Below are 19,963 nucleotides of genomic sequence, written 5' to 3'. Positions count from 1 at the left end.
TCAATCCTGCCAAGTCGTAACTAGTTCAGATTTCGATTTTGGGTGCCAGTATTCTTGCCCACCATTATTTATACCCACAAGGCATGAGGTTTTAAGTAACATAAACTTTTCATTTTTGAACAATCCAAACAAGATATTAAAATTATTCATTTTTGAACAAAAACCGAACACGTACACCATGTTAAGGTTGTAAAGTCCAAACCTGTATAGAGTATTATTCATTCATTTTAGTTTCATTCTCGATTTCGTACCCGGGTTTAGGAATAGGGTCCATAAAGGGATATATTCTTTCATTTTAGTTTCATTTTCGATTTCAAACTTGGGTTTAGGAACCAAGGTCCATAAAGAATCCTATTCATTCATTTTAGTCTCATTCACGATTTCGAACCCGAGTTTAGAAACCAGGATAGATAAAGGATCATATATTCATATTAATTCATTTTAGTTCCATTCTCGATTTCAAACCCGGGTTTAGGAACAAAGGTCCGTAAAGAAATATGGGGTTAGCCACCTAGCCCTGATGCCTACGAAAGGAGTAGCTACAAAATCCTCGCGCTCAAACTGTAGTGTAAACTGTAAAGAGCAAGTATGGCGGAAGTGGAGAAGGAAGAAGGAAGCTCTCCATTTTTCGTGGCAGTTCATGTCGGCGCCGGATTCCATGCTCCTTCCAACGAGAAGCCTCTCAGATCCGCCATGAATCGAGCTTGCCTTGCTGCTGCCGCCATTCTTCGCATGGTTTTACATCTTCCTCTTTCTCTATTCTTTTTTCTTCTTCTTTTACGTCATTCAACTCGTTGCTTCTTTTTGGCTTTTACTATGGTGTAGTTTTTACTATATTTCAACTTTGAATTCTATTCATAATTGTATGTTGAAATGATTTTTCATTTGGGAACTTATTTAAAATTGATTAATCCCCCAAAAAAGGGGGAAGAATTGCATATGATATCGTGTGAGTTGTTCAATTCCTACCCTTCATATTATCTGTCAGTACATGATTGGTTTGATTTGGGATTTTTGATTTATGGAACAAGGGTTTAATTTTATAGTATAAAGGGTTATTGAAAATGGATTCTTGTGAAATACAGAGTAGTTTCTATGCTAGTGCCATTGGAACTCATTCTTCTTTCTCAAATTCGACTTAGGATTCTGGTGAATGTGTTGATGCAGTTGAAGCAGCGATTCGAGTTTTGGAGGTAATCTTGCTTATTTCAGCGTTTTCGCAAACACTTTGAGGTTTCCTTCTTGTGTGTAGCTATGCATCCTTTTCCAAACGATCTATTTTATGGAGGGACCATCTTATGACTATTGAGTTCTCCGTACTAGTTATAATCCATCGAGGCACTTTTATGATCACCTTATTTCACTTGTTTTAGGACTAATAAGTTCAAATAAAGGTTAATAAATTCAAATCAGGGTGATAGGGGTTGCCAAGTACTCAATACGGAGTATAATTCAGAACTATAATAAGTTCACATGAATGAAAATTAGGTGAATAGAATGTGCTCTATATTAGGCCTTGGTGGAACTAAAATAATTTGATGGAGCTATGCTTTCTCATATTCATCCATTGGATCGTTAATTACTTTGCTTTTCATAGAAACAATGGGCTTATTATATTAAGATCCTTCATTCATCATCTTTAAGCCATTGTTAAGATTGATAACACTTTGATTTATCTCAAAATCTTGTGTCCTTAAACCCAACTTTTTGTTTTGGTAGAAATCCCATTTTCAACATGGCTGTCTACTTGATGAAGTTGTTTGAACTTATGGAAAAAACATATGAGAAATTTTTTTTGTTCCTGATGTTAATACTAATATATTCACTGAGTCATTCCTTCTAGATGGGAGAAGCATAGATTCATCAGGTATTCCATTTTATTTCCATTATTTACGTAATTTTCTTTTCTAAAGGATGATCCCAGCACAAATGCTGGCCGTGGCTCAAATTTGACAGAGGATGGCCATGTTGAATGTGATGCTAGCATCATGGATGGTGAATCTGGGGCATTTGCTGCTGTTGGAGCAGTTCCAGGTATCTAAATGCTGATTTCAGCATTTCCAGGTTGTCCAATTTTTTTATTCATTTTAATTCCTGATTCTTATTTTTTCTCCATTCCATTATTTTGTAGATCAGGTGTTCGAAATCCCATCCAAGTTGCCGCTTGCTTAATCAAGGAACAAAAGATAGGACCTTCATTGCTTGGCCGAATGCCACCAACGTAATATTTCCTACACTCGTCTTCTGTTTTTTTACAGAACTTGTATTCTTCAGTTGAGTATGGAAGTTTATAAGCAGGCCATACAAGATTTCTAGAGCATGACTCTAGCCTTTAATATATATTAATTGGGACCATTTTGTATTAGGTATCATCTATGATTTGAATAGACAGTATGGAATATGGGGTCACTATGGGGTAGTTTGCTGCCAGGAAGCCATACTCTATTTTGACTTGTGTATGTAGCTTCTAGGTAATACTCTGTCTGAAAGCTTCTTACACATTATATATCTCTTGGCTGTTTATGTCCACAAACTCCATCATCAAGGCTTCAAAGGTCTTTAAGAGAAGAAACAGAAAGAATTGCTATAAGGGCATAATATGAAGGGGTTCCTTCTGTATGAAAAATGGAATTGGAGAAGACCTCTCCATCAAGCAAAATCAGAAAGGAAAAAAAAAAAAAATAGCCTCCCTTATGCTGTTTAGTGTGTAGAGGTGTCTCTAGTCTTTTACATTGTATTTAATGAGCATTAAGGGCTAATCTCATTTAAATTGTTTTTGAGATGTATAATAGTTGGTCTTTTTGCAGCTTCTTAGTTGGTGAAGGTGCTCATAAGTGGGCAAAATCAAAGAGCATTACCTGTGCTGACACGGTAACAGAAGCCGAAAAGGTTCTTCCCAGTTCCCACTACCATCTAAAAATAGGTTTTTTTTCCTATTAAATTTTGAGTAAAGTTTGTAACTTTGACTTGTGGGGGTTTCTATCTTGGAAGGGTGGATATTCTTTCTCTGGTTCTGGATTGTGTATAGCGTGACTTTTCATCTTATGGATACAGTGGTTAGTGACTGAAAGAACCAGATTACAATGGTGCAAGTATAAAGCAATGCTTGATGCTGCCGAGACACAGATAGGAGCAATGCTTCCTAGCAGTAGATCTCAGAAAAATGAGTTATTATGTGGTAAGTCTTTTCTACAGACAGTATTGATTTGTGCTCTAGATGTGGAAGCTTTCACCAGTGATGCTTTTGTAGGGATTGAGGATGTTGAGTCCTCTACATTGGGGGCAATAGAAGAAGACTGCATTATGGACACTGTTGGAGTCATATGTATTGATCGTGTTGGACACGTTGCCTCTGGAGCCTCCAGTGGTGGTATTGCAATGAAGGTACTGAATTTGGGGTTGCTTCTTTTGGTCATCCAATTCATCTTCAATTCTACTCAATCTCTTCCCTGATCTCACTTAAATTCCTGCACCGGAAAACCAAATACTTAAAGTAGCTAATTCAATTGAATTATTCTTCATCTAGTTGTTTGCTGCACTGTATACTGAGTGTGGATCTCCTTGTTTCACCTCCCACTTTCCTGGTGTGCTGTGAGTGAGTATAACAATTTAAGACTATCAAAAGTAGGAGCTATTATTCCTACATCAAAGAATTACACTAAAAGGGAGAGTTGGGTAGGTTAAATAAAATTGACAGGATAGAGCTGAAACCTCAAACTGCTAGTTTCTGCCAGATTCTCACCTTTTGATTGGTGGCACATTGAAGCATGAAGAGATTACAAGTACTAAGCGTAAGATTTTATTTTTTTTCCATCCTTATCAACTCCAGAATTAACCTAGTCCTTGAGATATGGGTTCTACTTACAAGGCTACAATCAGGCTATAAATGTTGGTGTGTTCTGTAACTCTGTAATTTGATCTTTAGCTGATGAACACAATACTGGGTACCAGTATTCCCTTGCCAACATTCTTGTGTAGTTTTGACTTGTGTATTATTTTATGTGCATCTGTGTGTCTTTGGTTAAATTCTAAGATACAATGCAAAATCTCCCAGATTTTCCCCTTGTGCACTGGATTATTAATTCAGCCTCAAGAACTGTGGGTGCCCCATGTTATACAAAGGTGGAGATTGATTAAATGCCTTGTGTTATATGTGCCTGTCTGTGTTGTGCTGTTCTGTGTGTATTTGTCTGTAAATCAGAAGTACATATGAAAGGAAAACTCATATATTGTGTTGCTCCTAAAAAACTGGATTTTCCATATGTTTTATAGGACATCGGAAAAATTATATTGCTTGGTGGAAGAAAAAGACTGTTTAGGTATCATTTGTTTCTGACTTGAGTGAATGAATTCATTGTTGGTATTCTTTTTTTAATTGCTTGATGTAAGCGGTGAAATAGCATTTGGATTTCATTTTCTACTACTTTTTCTTCATAAATAATACATAATCATATTTTATTAAAGTGATATTTAAGTCTTTTCTCCTATAGGTGAGTGGACGAGTAGGATTAGCGGGCATGTATGGATCTGGTTGTTGGGCATCCTCGAAGGGTCCCTTTGGAGCTCCATTTCTTGTAGGCTGTTGCACTACTGGAGCAGGAGAGTATTTGATGAGAGCTTTTGCTGCCAGAGAATGCTGCACGTCATTGTCATTGTACTATATCTTGACCTTTTTTGTCCACAATTTGAATATTGATGAGCTAGCATGTAGCATTTATTTTTTTAGTATGTTCTCTAGAGGACTTGCAGTTGCTTTTACGTTGAATCTAATGCTTGGTTAGTAATATATCAAATTCAAGAGGACAAATGTTGGCTCTTTTTCTTTCATTCTTTCTTTATTGTTGTTTTTAATAATGTCACTACTATTGTTGGCTAGCCATTTTCCTTGTAGACCAGATGGGGCTGTGTACTATTTTAGTCTGCTTTGTTCCTAATAAGAGTCTTATGCTAGCAATTTGGACTACTTTCTGTTGGGAAGTATTTAAAGTTGCTTGTGAAAATTATCTTTTTAAGTTGGTCCCCACTTTGATTTTTATTTTATAACTGGCAGTTTGAATGCCAGATCATATCCGAACATGTAGCTGCTGTATTGGAGACTCTAGGTGTTGCTTATTCTTAGTCACCTCATTGATGGTATTTTTGGAGTGTATTCTATCTTGATTTATGATCCTTGTTAAAAAAAATAACATCAAATTTCTGGAAAAATTCGGTAATTAACTATATATGTTCTTTGATATTTAGTATCTACTCTCTTTTCTTTCTTCGTTTTTGTTTTTTTCAATGATAAAGACATAGGAAGAAAAAACATTGCTAACCTAATGAGCCTTTTTATGCTGATCTTGTATTTCTTGCATACTTTTTAAAGCTTCTTGTAGCCTTGGACCAATTCCTTAATTGATAATTAAATCGGTTCATCTAATAACAGGTCACAGGCAGGTCCGGCTTCTGCTTGTATCAAAATCCTTCGTTTGGTAGTTCAGGCTGGTACAAAACAGGATGCTGATGGCAGTGCTGGGATCCTCCTTGTCCAAGCTGATGCTCCTCTGGTGGTAACTACCTAAACCAAATCCTTCCCTTGTGGAACTTGTTTTAGTTCTTATAGTTGTTCTTTTCCTCCTATTGAATTGTTTTTATGTCTTTAAACTGTTTTGATATAATTGTTCTAGGGTCCTAATAATACACCAGAGCTGAAAGCAGTGGAGATTGCTGCTGGATATTCATCACAGTCATTTGGGATAGGATACTTTGGAAGCTCAATGGCAAAGCCCAAGGTACAGAATTTTTTTTTTGGGAACTTTTTGCATGGCATACAGCTGCTAATGCATAGTTTTCCATTTTTTGCCGCTTTTAAATGTGATGCAAATTTCTCTGATAGGTTAATGTAACCTATTGTGTAGTGGATAGATTAATCCTTCCATCTGCTACTTTGATATAGCCCATCTCTGCTTTGGTTGTTGCGTTGTGTAATTCCTTCATGGCTTCACCTATATCACATATATTTGATCCAACGGGGCCTGGGATTGGGGTGTTTGGGTGAGCTACTTGTTTTCTACCTTTGCCTGGATTTCCATAGGTGATGTACATTGAATATTGATTGTGACAGTGTCTAAGGCCCAGCACAGTTGATGATAGTAATAGATATACTCTTTCCTCAGAACAACAGCTAAAAATAAAAAAAATAAAAAAATAAAAAGAAAAAGAAGAAAGATATACCATTCTTATGGTGATAATTTTCCTGTAGTCCTATGATTGTCTATTTGTTACCAACCCTTAACATATGATATGCCAATGTTCAAAGCCGTTGCTTGCTTCATGGTTATACATCTAGTTGGAAAAAAATTATTAGCAGGGTTCAAATGTCCATGATTGGCAATAAATGAAAATTGCTATGTAGCATTTTTACTTCATCATGCAGGTTCATGATCTTGCAAAAATTACTTCATAATTTGCTTCATGCAGGTTTCAATTTTACGGAACAAGAAACTGCAGACCATGAAAGGGGTAGACCACTTTGAAGCCAGAATCAATGTAGCAATTGGAAGCTGAAGTTTCAGCTCCCTTGGCAGTCATCATTTCCCTACATTGTCTTCAGTAGTCTGTGACTGCAATATTTTTGGACCAAGTGTGATCACTATTAAACAATTGAGAACCAGAGACAGAATGCCAAAAGGCCAAAAGCTGTTGTGGGATAAGCTTGAATGGAAAACTTAAAGATAATATGTAATGTAAAATATTCATACATTTGTTATGGTTTACATTCATGTTTATACTAGTGATGAGTTCCAGTGAAAACAATCATTTGATCTGAAATCGGTTTGTATATGAAATTCCTTTTATTCATATGAAGAAACTTCATTTCTTAAAAAGAAAAGACCAGAAGAAGAACCATGGGGAAGCAATGCTAATCTCACTGGACTCGCACCCCCTTGTTCAACTGTTAAATATCCCGTGTTTCCATTGATATCTGTCCTAACGTAGCCAGGGCAAACACAGTTGATGATGATTGACGGGTATTTCTTGGCCAATATTTGTGTATATGCATTCAAAGCTGCCTTTGACACTATATAGGCTGTCATAAAGGAAGGCCAGCCCTTCTCTTTAAAGGAACCATCCTTAAAGTCTGTCATCAACTCGTTCAGAATATCGTCTACTTGTTCTTCTGTAAGGCTCTCAGAATCGCCTAGGATTCGTTTGATTCTCTCATTTGGTATATTCTGTGGGGAAAAGAAATATAAAAAATGATACATTCTTCAGAAGATGAGATTCTATACATATACAGAAAAATGCGAGTATGTACCTTCAACTTCCCCGCACCAGAGGAAACATTGATGATTCTTGGTGAGTCTGATAACTCAAGGAGAGGAAGCAAAGCTTCATTGGTTCTCTTTACTCCATAGTAGTTTGTTTCCAAGCATTCTTTTGCAAGCTCATATGTCTGTGTCATCATCTCAGCAACATTGTCCGGTAATCCTGATGACTACATTATAACATTACTGCGTGCATAAACAGACTTTCTAGGACATTATTTTTATCAGGAACAAAGTCTTGTGTGAAATAGTCTAACATGATCTATTTGTCACTTTAGAGATTACTTCTAATTTAAGGGTTACCCTTAGAATACTTACTGTTCCAAAACCTGCTGCTTTTAAAGCATCAAAGTCAGCCTTAATTCCACTCGTCCCAGCATTGTTCACCTACAAAATGCGTAAGGTTTTCATTATCCAACAATGACACCTCTTACTAATATATTTGATCTAATAATAATACTACAACTCCTCCTGCATATGTAGCTATTGTGCTAATTAATTACTGAGTTACCTTTATCATTTCTCAAAGACGTACAAGGTCTATAGAGATCAGATGTACGCAACCTCATCTAAATAGTGTTGAAATTAACATAAACAAGTAAGTCGATATTACCAGTATATCAAGCTTGCCAAACTTGGAGTTGATGAACCCAGTAAGAGTAGCAACACTCATGGTATCAGTAACATCAAGCTGATGAAAAAGAAGATTATCGGCGCTTATTCCGGATTTAATGAGATCATTAAGGGCTTCTAATCCTTTCTTTCCATCTCTTGAGGTTAGAAGCACAACAATTCCTTGGGAAGCAAGCTGTCTGCATATTTCTAGCCCTATTCCTTTGTTTGCTCCTGTTACCATTGCATACCTGCATAATTTACAAACAAACCCAGATAAATGACTGATGTTTTAGCAAATGTAATCAATCAACAAAGAGAAAATTTAGAGGACCTTTTTACAGCCAGAAAGTTAGATTGTTCAGCCATTCTTTCTTTCTTTTTTTCTTGAACAGGATAGTGTTGCTGTGATAGGGTCTCTTTCTCTTTACTCTCTTATATTGAGTGTTATTCTGTCTTATGTTTGGTATTTGATAGAGATTGGGGGGCCATTAATTTGACTATAATTGTGGTTACATGTTAATAATATGGACTCTTTCTATCTCTTTTTACAACGTTATTAGTCATGCCATTTTTTATTATACCGGTATACTATATAATTTCGACTCAACTTTTGCCTATTGTTGTATTTGTAAAGTCACTTTAGATTGCATAAAGTTCTCGATTTTGGATGGTAACATTGTATACAATATATAGTACAACACACCAGCTATATACAATTAAGTTGATATTATCTACAATAATCAAATTGAAATGATGATTGAAATTTGATCAAAGTCCTTTTTCTTACCGTATAAAAACAAATAAAATTGAAAAATTACCTTTTAAAAATAAAAAATAAATAAAAAAAATTCAAGAAGTCCTGAAATAAGTGGGGATTAGTTTTGATTCATTGAATATCAGTAAGAAACAAACATAGAGATTCCAAGTTCTACCGTACCCCATGACAAAATTTTTCTTGTTATTTTGACAAATCATCACAACTTTTAGTTCTCTTTTTTTAAAAGTCGTCACAATTTAATTTTTTTTTTTTTTTTTTTTTTTTTTTGGTTCGGATTTTTTTAAGTATTACACTATTACCTACCAAATCAAGAAGTGATATGGTGCTCACAAAAAATATACCTGTAATGAGAGAAGGAATAAAACAAAAGGCACAGACAAACAAAAGTTACAAAACAGCAGTACTCAATAAATTTAATTTCTATTGCTTATGAATGTCGATTATAGGTAGCAAAACTGCAAAAGGTAGATTTCAATTCAAGATTGTCATCTTGATCCAGGTCATATTCGAGTAATAAGTCATGTAAAACATTCATACACTTGTTATAGTTTACATACATTTTTGTACTAGCCATAGTGTTAACAAACACTTGATCTGAAATCGGATTGAATGAGTACATGTAATTCATTTTATTCATAATATGAAGAAACTTCATTTCTTACAAAGAAAAGACCAGAAGGGGAACCATGAGGCACCAATGCTAATCTCACCGGACTTGCACCGCCTTCTTCAACTGTTAAATGTCCCAAGTTTCCGTTGATATCTGTCTTAACATAGCCAGGACAAACACAGTTGATAATAATTGATGGATATTTCTTAGACAATATTCTTGTATATGCATTCAAAGCTGCTTTTGACACTATATAGGCTGCCATTGTAGAAGGCCACCCCTTCTCTTTGAATGTACCGTCTTTAAAGTCTCTCAGTAACTCGTTCAGAATATCGTCTACTTGCTCTTCTGTAAGGTTATCAGCATCACCTAAGACTCCTTTGATTCTCTCATTTGGTATGTTCTGGGTGAAAAAGAAAAGTACTAGTTAATCGATGAGTATTTTTCTCAGCAGATGATGTTTTTCTATGCAAAAAAGAAATTTATACCTTTAACTTTCCCATAGAAGAGGAAACATTGATGATCCTTGGTGAGTCTGATAACTCGAGGAGAGGAAGCAAAGCTTCAGTTGTTCTCTTTACTCCATAGTAGTTTGTTTCTAAGCAATCTTTTGTGAGTTCATATGTTTGTGTCATCATCTCAGCATAATTAAACTTTGCTCCTGGCTACATTGTTACAATACTTTGGTTATCAAAAAACATGACTGCAATCATGAAAATAAAATAAAAAAACTTCTTTCTAGGGAACTTTTTTTATCGGAGGCAAAGTCTAGTATGAGATGGTGTTACACGACTTATTGTGAGAATAGGGTAATTTTCAATTTCAAGGATAATGTTTATTTACTTTTGTAAGGGTTACATTTAGTTACACGTACTCGTGTCTCACAATAAGTTAATTTGAGACGATCATTTCCAAGAATGGCTAATTGGTCTTTCACCGGAAAGTGGTGTTACTAAGGATATAGAATCCCTAATTCATTAGGAAACAAAAAAAAAAATTACTATCTCAGAAAATACTTACAGTGCCAATACCTGCTGCTTTTAAAGCATCAAAGTCAGCCTTAATTCCATTAGTCCCAGCATTGTTCACCTACAAATGCCAAAGCTTTTCATTATCTAATATGAATATACAAATACTCCTCCAAATATTGTGCTAATTGATTACTGAGTTACCTTAATCATTTCTCAAAACAATTAAAAAGAGCATACATCGACTTATAGGGTCTATAGAGATCAGATGTACGCAACCTTATCCTAAATAGTTGAAATACGTATTGAAATTAACATAAACAAGTAACCAAGTCAATATTACCAGTATATCAAGCTTGCCAAATTTGGAGTTGATGAAACCAGTAAGAGTAGCAATACTCATGGTGTCAGTAACATCAAGCTGATGAAAAAGAAGATTATCGGCGCTTATTCCGGATTTAATGAGATCATTAAGGGCTTCTAATCCTTTCTTTCCATCTCTTGATGTTAGAAGTACAACAACTCCTTGGGAAGCAAGTTGTCTGCATATTTCTAGCCCTATTCCTTTGTTTGCTCCTGTTACTACTGCATATCTGCATAATTCACCAACAAATCAAGATTATAAATTAAACCCACATAAAAGAATAATTTATTAGCAAATGTAATCAACAAAGAGAAATTATAGAGGACCTTTTTTCATCCAGAAAGTTGGATGGTTCAGCCATTTTTTTCCCTGAACAAAATAGTCTTGCTTTTTTTTTTTTTTTTTTTTTTTTTTTTAGAAATGTTTTGTTGTTATAGACTTATAGGTCTCTAATATGAGTGTTATTCTACCTTATATTTGGTATTGGATGGGATTAAGGGCCAATAATGTAACTGTCGTTTCATGTCAATAATGTGGGCTCTTTCTTTCTCTTTTTACAGGATGCTTAGTCACTTTAAATCGGGTCAATTTTTATTACACACTCAGGTATACTATATAGTTAATTAACACGAGGTTATACAGAGTAGTTGTATAAGAGTAGTTGTGTGAATGTGGTATTCACATGCTCACTTTAAATCACATAACATAGTCTTGATTTGGGATGGTAAAGTTTGTTATACGCCAGCTGTACTGTGCATTAGTTGATTTATGCGATCAAATGAAACATTCAAGAAGTCCTGAATTAGTGGGAATTAGTTTCAACTCTCTAGAAATTAGTAACAAACAAACAAAAGAATGGAGATTCCATGTTCTTATCAGTACATCACAACTTTTTTTTTTTTTTTATTGATTGAGGTTGTTCTAGTATTACCTACCAAATCCAAGAAGTAATATTCGAATTGTCTGCCTTAGTACTTGGTGATAAGTGTCGCACGTAGTTTCTTTCTTGCTTAGTTGCTGCTCACAGAAAATAGATAAGGAGAAGGGATAAAAGAAAAGGACAAGAGTGAGACAGACAAAACAGGTTCTCATTTAATTTAGTTGCTATTGTCGATTATAGCTAATCAATTTTTTAGATCATATTCGAGTAATGAGTCATTTAATTTATATTTGAGGTTTAATTGGTTTTTTATCAACATGCTTGATTCTTTGTATAGCCATCTTTTAATACTCCGTATAAATCAAGGTTCGTTGTTTAGGAATTTTCACGTACCTGTACACAGATTCTAAACATCCCATAATAACATATCCTACCGAAGTACCAAAAATATATTAAGTGTTAATGTATAATAGTCGGTTAACAAGCAACACAAGAATCAGTTGGAAGCTACAATGCACTGCATCTGCATACAAATGATTTCAAGTAAAATGGACCCAACCTGAAGATATAATTCTATACAAGGGAGGATCCTAGTTTCAACAGTTTCAGTTCAAACAGATGAAGATGGCAAAAATTTTCACAACTCCCCATTCCTATGATTCTACAATTTTTCTGTTCCAATTTGCAACAATACTGTCTTCTCAGACAGTTTTACAGTTTTCAGCCAGAACGGAGGACGGTCCAACTGATGTAGCAGATGAAGGGGCTGATCGTCGTAGCCTCACTTCTCGTGTACAAGAGGGCTGTAGATGGGAAACCACATATTCCGTCTGACATATTCCGCAGTCTCTTCCTGCATTTGATCAATACCAGTTACAATGGCAGAAGTTATGATTGGCAAATACATTATGTAATTTTCAGGGGAGAGGTTCCTTTTTTTTTTTGGCATATGGTATATGTTGAGATGACCCAAAAAAAAAAAACAAAAAAAAAAAAGGAAAAGCTAAGCAGAGGGAAGACAGGGAGCCTGCCCAAGAAATCCAAGATGAATTACTATATAATTATACAGGTTCAGCTGGTATAGTTGCTGATAAGTAGCAAGTGATAATCTTACCTCTGACATACACCTGAGTTCTTTCCGCCCCACTTCACCATGTCCTTCAGCTAGGTCTTCAGCAATAGCTGCTCGCAATACAGCAGTTCCAACTTCTGCTGTAATTTCTCGTATACTGAAATTAATAACACGGGTTAGACCGTTTACTGTTATCCCTTGTATTTCCACAGAGCATAAACAATCGTAATGTTTTGGGGTGCGGGGAATGAAGCACTAAGCAAATGAGGTGCTAACCTTCCAATTGATGGATACAAAACACCCTTACTTATTTCCTCGTCTGACATGTAGGTAGCAAGACTGCAGAAAAACCAACAATTAACATGTAGTGAGACTCTATGCTAACCTCTTCAGCAATACCAATAATGCAGGCTTCATATCAAGCATATGCCATGACTTTAGAGCAGCCTAGCAGCATAATAAAGTACTAACACAATTGATATGAGTTATTCCCTGTCTTGCAAGACAAATAATAGGGTATTGAGATTCTTTAGCTGACCAGTGGAGAGGTAATGAAGTCAAGGGAACAAAGTACTGATATTGGGAATAATAGTCAGCATAAATGTCCACAATTTTGCAGGGGTGAAATCGTGGCAGGGTGGGTGAGTTGCGGTGATGTAGAGGTTATATACATGTATTCATGACACATAGAACAGCGGAACTTGGAACACTATTTGCTTACGTATTGCCTGATGAATATGTGGGCCATAAAGCAGAAACTTTTTAAGAAGGGAGCACTAGCGGTCTGACTTAGCTTAGGAAAGATGCCATTTTACTTGTTGAAAGAATGATATGTTAATTCATTTACCATTCAGCAGCAGCTTGCAACATGTTGTCAGTAATTAAGCGAGCACCTGAAAGCAATGCTCCCAATCCAATCCTGAATTATATGCAAAAGTTCAATAAATATCTCATTGAGCAACTTGCAGTCTCATACATAAGAAACTAAAGATGAATCATAGTCACACACCCAGGAAACAGGTACATGTTATTCGCTTGATTGACATGACCTACTTTTCCATTCCCTGCAATTACAGATACCAGCAACTACAGTCAAACACAGCATAACAGCCCAATAAAAAGAAAATGATATCTTCATGTAGAGTAAACCAAACATATCAGAATAAATTCAAATGGCTGAACCATGCGTACCAAGGTCTACATTCTGGAAGGGACTTCCACCTGCGAAAACAATGTGTTCTCCGGCATACTTGAAAGCATCGGCAGGAGTACATTCAGCTGTTCATTGATTAAAGTTTAGACACTTCGTATAAAATAAATTATAAAAATGCAGCAGGGACATGGGTGGAAAGGACCAACCATTCATCGTAGGGTTTGACATGGCAAATATAGCAGGTCTAGGGCAGTCTGATTCTCGCATGGCCTTCAGCACCTGAGTCAAGAATTATAAAGAAGTCAAGGCTTGATACAGAAAGTACCTCGAGGTCTAGGAAACCCACTGAGTTTCATAACGCAACTAAAAGACATCTTGCATCACATTTGTTTCCAACATGAAAACAATAATATATCAGGAACCATCTCAGAGACGTGTTTTTCAATCCTTTCACATCTCATGATAACTAAGGTGAGATCAGAAGGAATTTTCCATTGACTCATTACTCCATTTCAGTCCTACTACAAAATTCAAAAGACCTCATGATAGGCTCGCTCACCTCTTCATTAAAGATGCCACCAACTCCAGACAAACCAAGAAGCACATCTGGTTTAACCTTCCTAACCTGAAATTTTGAAGTATTTGAAATCAATATATCTAGAAGATATGGAAGCACATGAAGGCTTCAATTCATAGCTAACTTCCTGTGTTTTCTTATTGCAGCAGAATTTACAAAGTGATTTTTCGGAAAAGCATGATAGCAAGTTACCACTTCAGCTAGATTAGCTCCCTCCATAAGCCCCTTGGTTTCTTCTGGATATTTTGCGAAGGGTGCAGCTGATGGATCTAAATTCTTTCTCTCTTTCGTTACTAGCCCCTGAAATGTATAGAATTACAATTAAGCAGAATGGTACAGAGTGCTCATTTAATATTGCCCTTCACTGAAATTTCTACCATCACTTGAGAATTATTCAGAGACAAAAGAAAACATGAAACTACTAAGCATATTGGTGGTAAGCAATGTCCAGGTGGAAAAATATATTTTCGCAAATACAGATCAGCATAGTACATGGGAAGTCTAGCTGCAAGCACAATAGAAATTTGTCCAACTGCAATATTGCTGACAAGGCTTGTGGATGGGAGGGGGGGGGGGGGGAACAGGTAGATAATGTTAATTACGTAGTATACAATTGCAATGTCTATTCTATTCTTGACTAGCTTAGCACATGGTCAGCTTGTGTCCCCAAAATGGCCCAAAAGTGGGTGGGGGTGGGGGTGGGGGTGGGGGTGGGGGTGAGGGTGGGGGGTGTGGGGTTGAGAGGATGCAGGTAGATAATTTTAACCATACAATTGCAATTATTTCACAATATATGCAATGAGATATATCCTGCATCAGGCAAGTGCCAAAAAAGGAAAGGAAAAAAAAAACCTTACATCTTTATCTATTAGGTAAAATTGATGATCAGATGGGAGCCCATTTGCCCCAGCCATCCTGGAAACTGCCTGCACTGCCATATTAAGGACACCAATCCCTGCACTGAATACGTCATTGCAAATATTAGGTATTTTGTAGATATGATGGATACTACCTAAAAGGTTAAAAGTTCTAAAACAATAAATGATCAGTCCTGTATTATAGAAATGCAAAATCATATTTTTACCTCCCAGCTCCAACCACAACTATTTTCTGTTTTATAAAGTCAGTCAATGGACGGCCTTGTGCTCTCACAGCACCCAGTAACCCAGCCAAAGCAACACCTGCAGTTCCCTGCAAAAGGTAGCAACAGCGTAATTAGAGCTTCACGAACTTGACAGATATAACATATAGATTTCAAATGTAGTGCACATCATCCTTGCTTTTGCATAAAACAATAGCACCCCCAATGCCTCTCAAAATTGACAAATCACAAAGCCCCTAGCTAAGGGAGGGTATATCTCATTTTGACTACAAAACTAAATTTACATAGCAATATCACCGATGAATTTACCTGAATGTCATCATTGAACATGCACAACCTTTTGCGATATCTTTGCAGTGTTTCAAAAGCCCATTTCATTTGGAAGTCCTCAAACTGCCCAAATATATCAACAATAAGTTACCAGCATAAAATTTTAATAGTTGCATTAAGTCTTGAAAGAACAGACCTGCACAACAGCCTTGGGCCAACGTGTATGAACAGCTTCTACAAATTCATCAACTATGGAGAGATATTCTTCCCCTTCTAGCCTAGGTTGTCTGAGTCCTAAGTCTACCATACAGGGAGATCAATTGTTAGAATACAGTTAAAAATTAAAAAGCAGTAGAATGACAAAGATTTCGAACAATAAAAAATCCAAATGTGCAATGATATTTATTAAAGAGATAGAACAAATCATTCAGTAAGGAGGGCAATTCTACAAGACCATCGCAGGTATTCACTAGGTAAGTGACTATTAGCTGCATATGTGTTGTCATTTACACTGTAAACTTTACCAAAGAAGTAGTACATCACTATTCCAAAATATAATATTGAGAAAAATTTTGTGTAACATTGCAAAAACACAACAGAATACTACACCACTGAACTTCTCAGCAGATAATAACTGAGAATAAAGTAGACACTGCATGCAACATAATATCTATATAAAGAAGATCATAGAGCACAGAGTCTTTTGGTTATTACTTACAGAGAGGATCTTCCAGAAGCTTTTGGTTGTTAGTACCCACATCGAGCATAACTGGAAGTACCTGTTAGAAATGAAAAGTTAAAAGCTTAAAATTAACTTATACACAAATCAAGATAAGGTATAAAACAGGAGATGGAGAGAATATAATTGAACAGAAGTATCATAGTCATACCCTCTGTGGGTTCATTCCTGCAGCAGCAACATATACATCAAGTTTCCCAATAGGTATGCCAATTCCCTGAACTCCAAGATCTCCTAAACCGAGAATTCGGCTGCCATCTGTGACGACTATCATATCAACCTGCAATTGCATGAGTAATTAGCAAGACATGGAAAGTGATACTTCCACTATTACCTTATCTTCTACTATCCACTAAGCAATCATATTTACTTTGTGCTCAGGTAGTTTGAGATATATCAGAGACCATTCAATGTATTAGATATGTTCTAATTAGGCTGCTGTACATTAAATTAGAAAACAATTTTTTTTTACACTCTGAGCAAGATACCAGACTTCAACTTGGAATATTTAACAAGGAATGATAATAGCTGATGGGCAATGAATTGACAAAGGACATACGTGTTGAGCAGGCCAATTATAGATCATGGACATCATCTCTCCCTTGTCCTTGGCGCTGAAATACATTCCACGAGGACGTCTGAACAAACCGGAATAATTTTGACACACCAGCCCTACAGTTGGAGTATATATAATGGGAGCGAAGTCTTTGATATTATCAATAAGGACCTGAATGCAATGACCGAAGTGTCTCAGGTCATAACTGATTCAAAACCTGTGGTAAGAAATCATGAAACTTACTCTGTAATATAACGTCTCATTCCTGTCATGCAGTCTGTTCAAAATTCTCCATTTTGCCAAAGATACAGAAGCCTCTGACTGCCCCTGAGTATTTTTCTCCAGTGACCGATATGAATCCACTGTAATTCATAATCAACAGAATATATACTTTAACATACCTAATATGCATCTCCAAAGAGAAAGAATATAATTCGTCAAACAAAACAAATATAATACTTTGTGCAAAGTAAGACCTTTTCACCTTAAATAAAATAAATTTCACTAAGAATAAGCTTAATGAAAGTAGAGGATTATTTCACATTAGGGCTACCAAGTTCATTCACAGTTAGATATAAGTTTAGACTAGTACTAAAAGGCTAGATAGGATAAGGGGTCTTCAGGTGAAAAGAATAAAGCCTTAATTAGGACTAACCCTTGAAGAGAAATAGGGAACATACACTACAGAAGAACTTTTCACAAATTTCATTACTCGATTGCTCTAATGAACCAATGTTACAATGATAGCATATCATCCGCTCTGACTAGCAAAGACTTCAGGCCAAACTGTTTCTCATTTATAATTGGCCTAATAAGCAAGTTATCAAATTCTTCTTTCCAGCTGCAAATACCAACACAAGATACTTTCTTATTTTAAAACCAAATTGCATAGTGTAGCTAAAGTTATGACTCAACTACCATGCATTTCCAATGAAAGGAGTTTAGTAAACACATCATATACAACTATAAGGTGAGCCTTTGCAGATTTGTGAGTAGAGTGTAGTCTTATAATAAAGGTCATTTGGTAGAGCTGATGATACGTAGCATATGCAGATTTCGCTTTCATATTTAATCAAATAATGTCAAAAGAAGTGTATACATAATAACTTGAAAACAGTCATGAAAATTCTCTTAGTCCATATTTCATTTTTATACCAAGTTATACTCCAAATACCCCAGGGGATATAGCTACATCTGCTGTTCTACATCAACTAGTTATTACACAGAGATAGATAGTAAGAAAGCCGGGATAAGTACATTAGATAATTGGTGGTTGATTCAAGTCTCAATTCTATGTAAACTAGAAAAAATCTTATAGTAAACCACTTGCGGAATTTTCAGCCATATTTTAGAATTGCAAACAGAGATTGTACTGAAAAAGCTATCAAACAAAAAAACCTCAAGATAAAGTACTATAGTAGGCATAGTTAAAAGAGGGATGGGACTTACTGAAACGGGCATACTGTTGTTCAAATGAAATAATACGAGGTGGCAGGAGACCACGAAGCCCAAGACGATCTCTTTCTGTCAAAGGGAATGCAGTATCCTGCTCAAAAAATATTTGAAAAATGCAAACAACTAAATTTAAAATTTCTCTTGTAGCAAATCAAGTACTAGGAAAAACAAAAGAAATCTTTTTCATGGCAAGATAGATGACGAAGGCAAATTAAATGAACTTAGACGTAGTGTATCATTAAGCAATAAATCTATAATGGTGATCTTAGCCAAAGAGATAATCACTTGACATAGTTACCATTGAAAATTTTTGTCTAAGTGCATTGTTCATACACATAAGCCCTTCTCTTGCACTATTATACAAAGATTGGTACCAATCTACGGCAACTCACAAGTCATACATTTATTCCACCCGAATTTTTACATCAATTAGCAGAATTACTGTTAGTTTACAAGATTTTCCTTGTATCTCAAAAGCTTTATAAACGTGACAAGAAACAATCAATTGACAATTCGAGCTCCAACCCGTGTCCAAATCAAGGTGAAACTTCCATAAACACAACACAGGGTTGCCCTGCCCTCATCATCACATATCTCCAATTATTCCTCATTTAGCATTAATAACACCTAAACAAACTTCCACTTTCAGAAGCAATAAAACTACAAATTCAAGCATATATTCAAATTAATCACTCCATTCCTTAAATCCAGTAAATACCACAACAATCTCCAGTTTGACTTAAATTAACATTATGTAAAATCACACAAATACGATTAATAAGTCTCATGTTGCCAAGTCAATAAAATTTTTGAAACTTTGACTTGTAATCTGATTAAAATCAATCAAAAATCAATCACAATGTCTCAAAATTAACACAATCAACTCATCAAATATCCCGAATTCAATTAAAGTTTCACAAAATCAACAAAAATTAAAATGCCTAAAAAAATCAACCTTATTAAACCAAGGATCATGAAGAATATCAGCACCACGCTTATGCACCATACAAGGACCAGGAATCGTAGCAGCCACCGAAAACCTCCGCGTACGGCGGAGATTCGCCGCCGCAGATCGCGTAACTCTCCACATTTTCCAGAAATTATTCACTACTGAAAAACGACATCAAATCAATCACATTTTTTATAATCAAAATTATCATAATCAATCAATCAAAAAATTGAACACAAAATAAAGTTCAAATTTATGAATTAAAATTAAAAGTGATGAAGAACACAGTTTACCCAGTAAAGAAGAAGAAAATCAGAGGAGAGAGAAAAAAGTGAGAATGTGTCAATAAATTTCTGTCGTAAGTGTATTTATATAGTGAGCTCAGTATTGGTGACTTTGTTCTTTGTTTCAGAGGAGTGAATGAGTCTGAGCTGCCCGGAATATACGGGCAGAGATTTCGGATAGTCGGTATTCGGTAATGGGCTGCCCTTTGAAAAACGGGTAGAATAGGAGAATTGTGATAGGTTCCTGGAAGCAGATGTTTATTGGACAGGTTTTACTTGGGGAT

General features: G+C 35.7%; 3 protein-coding genes across 5 annotated transcripts; 1 reads left to right on the top strand and 2 right to left on the bottom strand.

Annotated features, from left to right (window-relative positions):
• The first annotated feature begins 511 nt into the window (after positions 1–511).
• On the top strand, positions 512–6,702 carry LOC145586776 (putative threonine aspartase). 3 transcript variants are annotated; one of them, XM_081643695.1, is made up of 11 exons: positions 517–735; positions 1,143–1,193; positions 1,914–2,034; positions 2,137–2,221; positions 2,808–2,889; positions 3,055–3,178; positions 3,251–3,384; positions 4,491–4,654; positions 5,426–5,549; positions 5,667–5,771; positions 6,460–6,702. In XM_081643695.1, the coding sequence occupies exons 1-11, from the start codon at positions 589–591 to the stop codon at positions 6,544–6,546; spliced, it is 1,224 nt and encodes a 407-aa protein (XP_081499821.1). In that variant the 5' UTR covers positions 517–588; the 3' UTR covers positions 6,547–6,702. The 3 variants fall into 3 exon arrangements, with proteins under 3 accessions (XP_081499819.1, XP_081499822.1, XP_081499821.1); XM_081643693.1 differs by having other exon boundaries at positions 512–735; positions 3,055–3,384; XM_081643696.1 differs by lacking the exon at positions 1,143–1,193 and having other exon boundaries at positions 514–735.
• Positions 6,682–11,102, bottom strand: LOC145584444 (uncharacterized). Its single transcript, XM_081641284.1, has 11 exons — positions 10,969–11,102; positions 10,622–10,871; positions 10,331–10,399; positions 9,799–9,975; positions 9,332–9,713; positions 9,000–9,041; positions 8,254–8,353; positions 7,921–8,170; positions 7,626–7,694; positions 7,298–7,477; positions 6,682–7,214 (listed from the first exon to the last, which is right to left on the bottom strand). Exons 1-11 carry the CDS (start codon positions 11,001–11,003, stop codon positions 6,834–6,836), a joined length of 1,935 nt encoding a protein of 644 aa, XP_081497410.1. The 5' UTR covers positions 11,004–11,102; the 3' UTR covers positions 6,682–6,833.
• Positions 11,103–11,950: 848 nt separating this feature from the next.
• On the bottom strand, positions 11,951–19,809 carry LOC145585699 (NAD-dependent malic enzyme 59 kDa isoform, mitochondrial-like). The gene is made up of 20 exons (XM_081642408.1): positions 19,689–19,809; positions 19,402–19,556; positions 18,441–18,537; positions 17,235–17,353; positions 16,995–17,162; positions 16,587–16,715; positions 16,415–16,475; positions 15,893–15,996; positions 15,736–15,819; positions 15,409–15,515; positions 15,182–15,284; positions 14,517–14,624; positions 14,307–14,372; positions 13,954–14,026; positions 13,786–13,872; positions 13,604–13,658; positions 13,442–13,513; positions 12,871–12,933; positions 12,637–12,751; positions 11,951–12,375 (listed from the first exon to the last, which is right to left on the bottom strand). The coding sequence occupies exons 2-20, from the start codon at positions 19,534–19,536 to the stop codon at positions 12,304–12,306; spliced, it is 1,818 nt and encodes a 605-aa protein (XP_081498534.1). The 5' UTR covers positions 19,537–19,556; positions 19,689–19,809; the 3' UTR covers positions 11,951–12,303.
• Between the last annotated feature and the right edge of the window lie 154 nt (positions 19,810–19,963).

The sequence above is a fragment of the Chenopodium album genome, chromosome 16 (genome assembly GCF_948465745.1).
Source record: "Chenopodium album chromosome 16, dcCheAlbu1.1, whole genome shotgun sequence".
Lineage (NCBI taxonomy): Eukaryota > Viridiplantae > Streptophyta > Magnoliopsida > Caryophyllales > Amaranthaceae > Chenopodium > Chenopodium album.
Note: the sequence above shows the minus strand (reverse complement) of the source record. Positions and strands in the feature narration are given on the sequence as shown.

Excerpts from the sequence above, each read along its gene's own strand:
- LOC145586776 (XM_081643693.1), top strand. The coding sequence starts at position 589 with ATGGCGGAAGTGGAGAAGGAAGAAGGAAGCTCTCCATTTTTCGTGGCA. Across the intron at positions 736-1,142 it reads CTGCCGCCATTCTTCGCATG|GATTCTGGTGAATGTGTTGA; the intron begins GTTTTACATCTT and ends AATTCGACTTAG. Across the intron at positions 4,655-5,425 it reads TGCTGCACGTCATTGTCATT|GTCACAGGCAGGTCCGGCTT; the intron begins GTACTATATCTT and ends ATCTAATAACAG.
- LOC145584444 (XM_081641284.1), bottom strand. The coding sequence starts at position 11,003 with ATGGCTGAACCATCCAACTTTCTGGATGAAAAAAG. Across the intron at positions 10,400-10,621 it reads TTGGCAAGCTTGATATACTG|GTGAACAATGCTGGGACTAA; the intron begins GTAATATTGACT and ends TGGCATTTGTAG. Across the intron at positions 9,714-9,798 it reads CTTCTATGGGAAAGTTAAAG|AACATACCAAATGAGAGAAT; the intron begins GTATAAATTTCT and ends TTTTTCACCCAG.
- LOC145585699 (XM_081642408.1), bottom strand. The coding sequence starts at position 19,536 with ATGTGGAGAGTTACGCGATCTGCGGCGGCGAATCTCCGCCGTACGCGG. Across the intron at positions 16,476-16,586 it reads CAGGAATGAACCCACAGAGG|GTACTTCCAGTTATGCTCGA; the intron begins GTATGACTATGA and ends CATTTCTAACAG. Across the intron at positions 15,820-15,892 it reads GGCCCAAGGCTGTTGTGCAG|TTTGAGGACTTCCAAATGAA; the intron begins GTCTGTTCTTTC and ends ATATTTGGGCAG.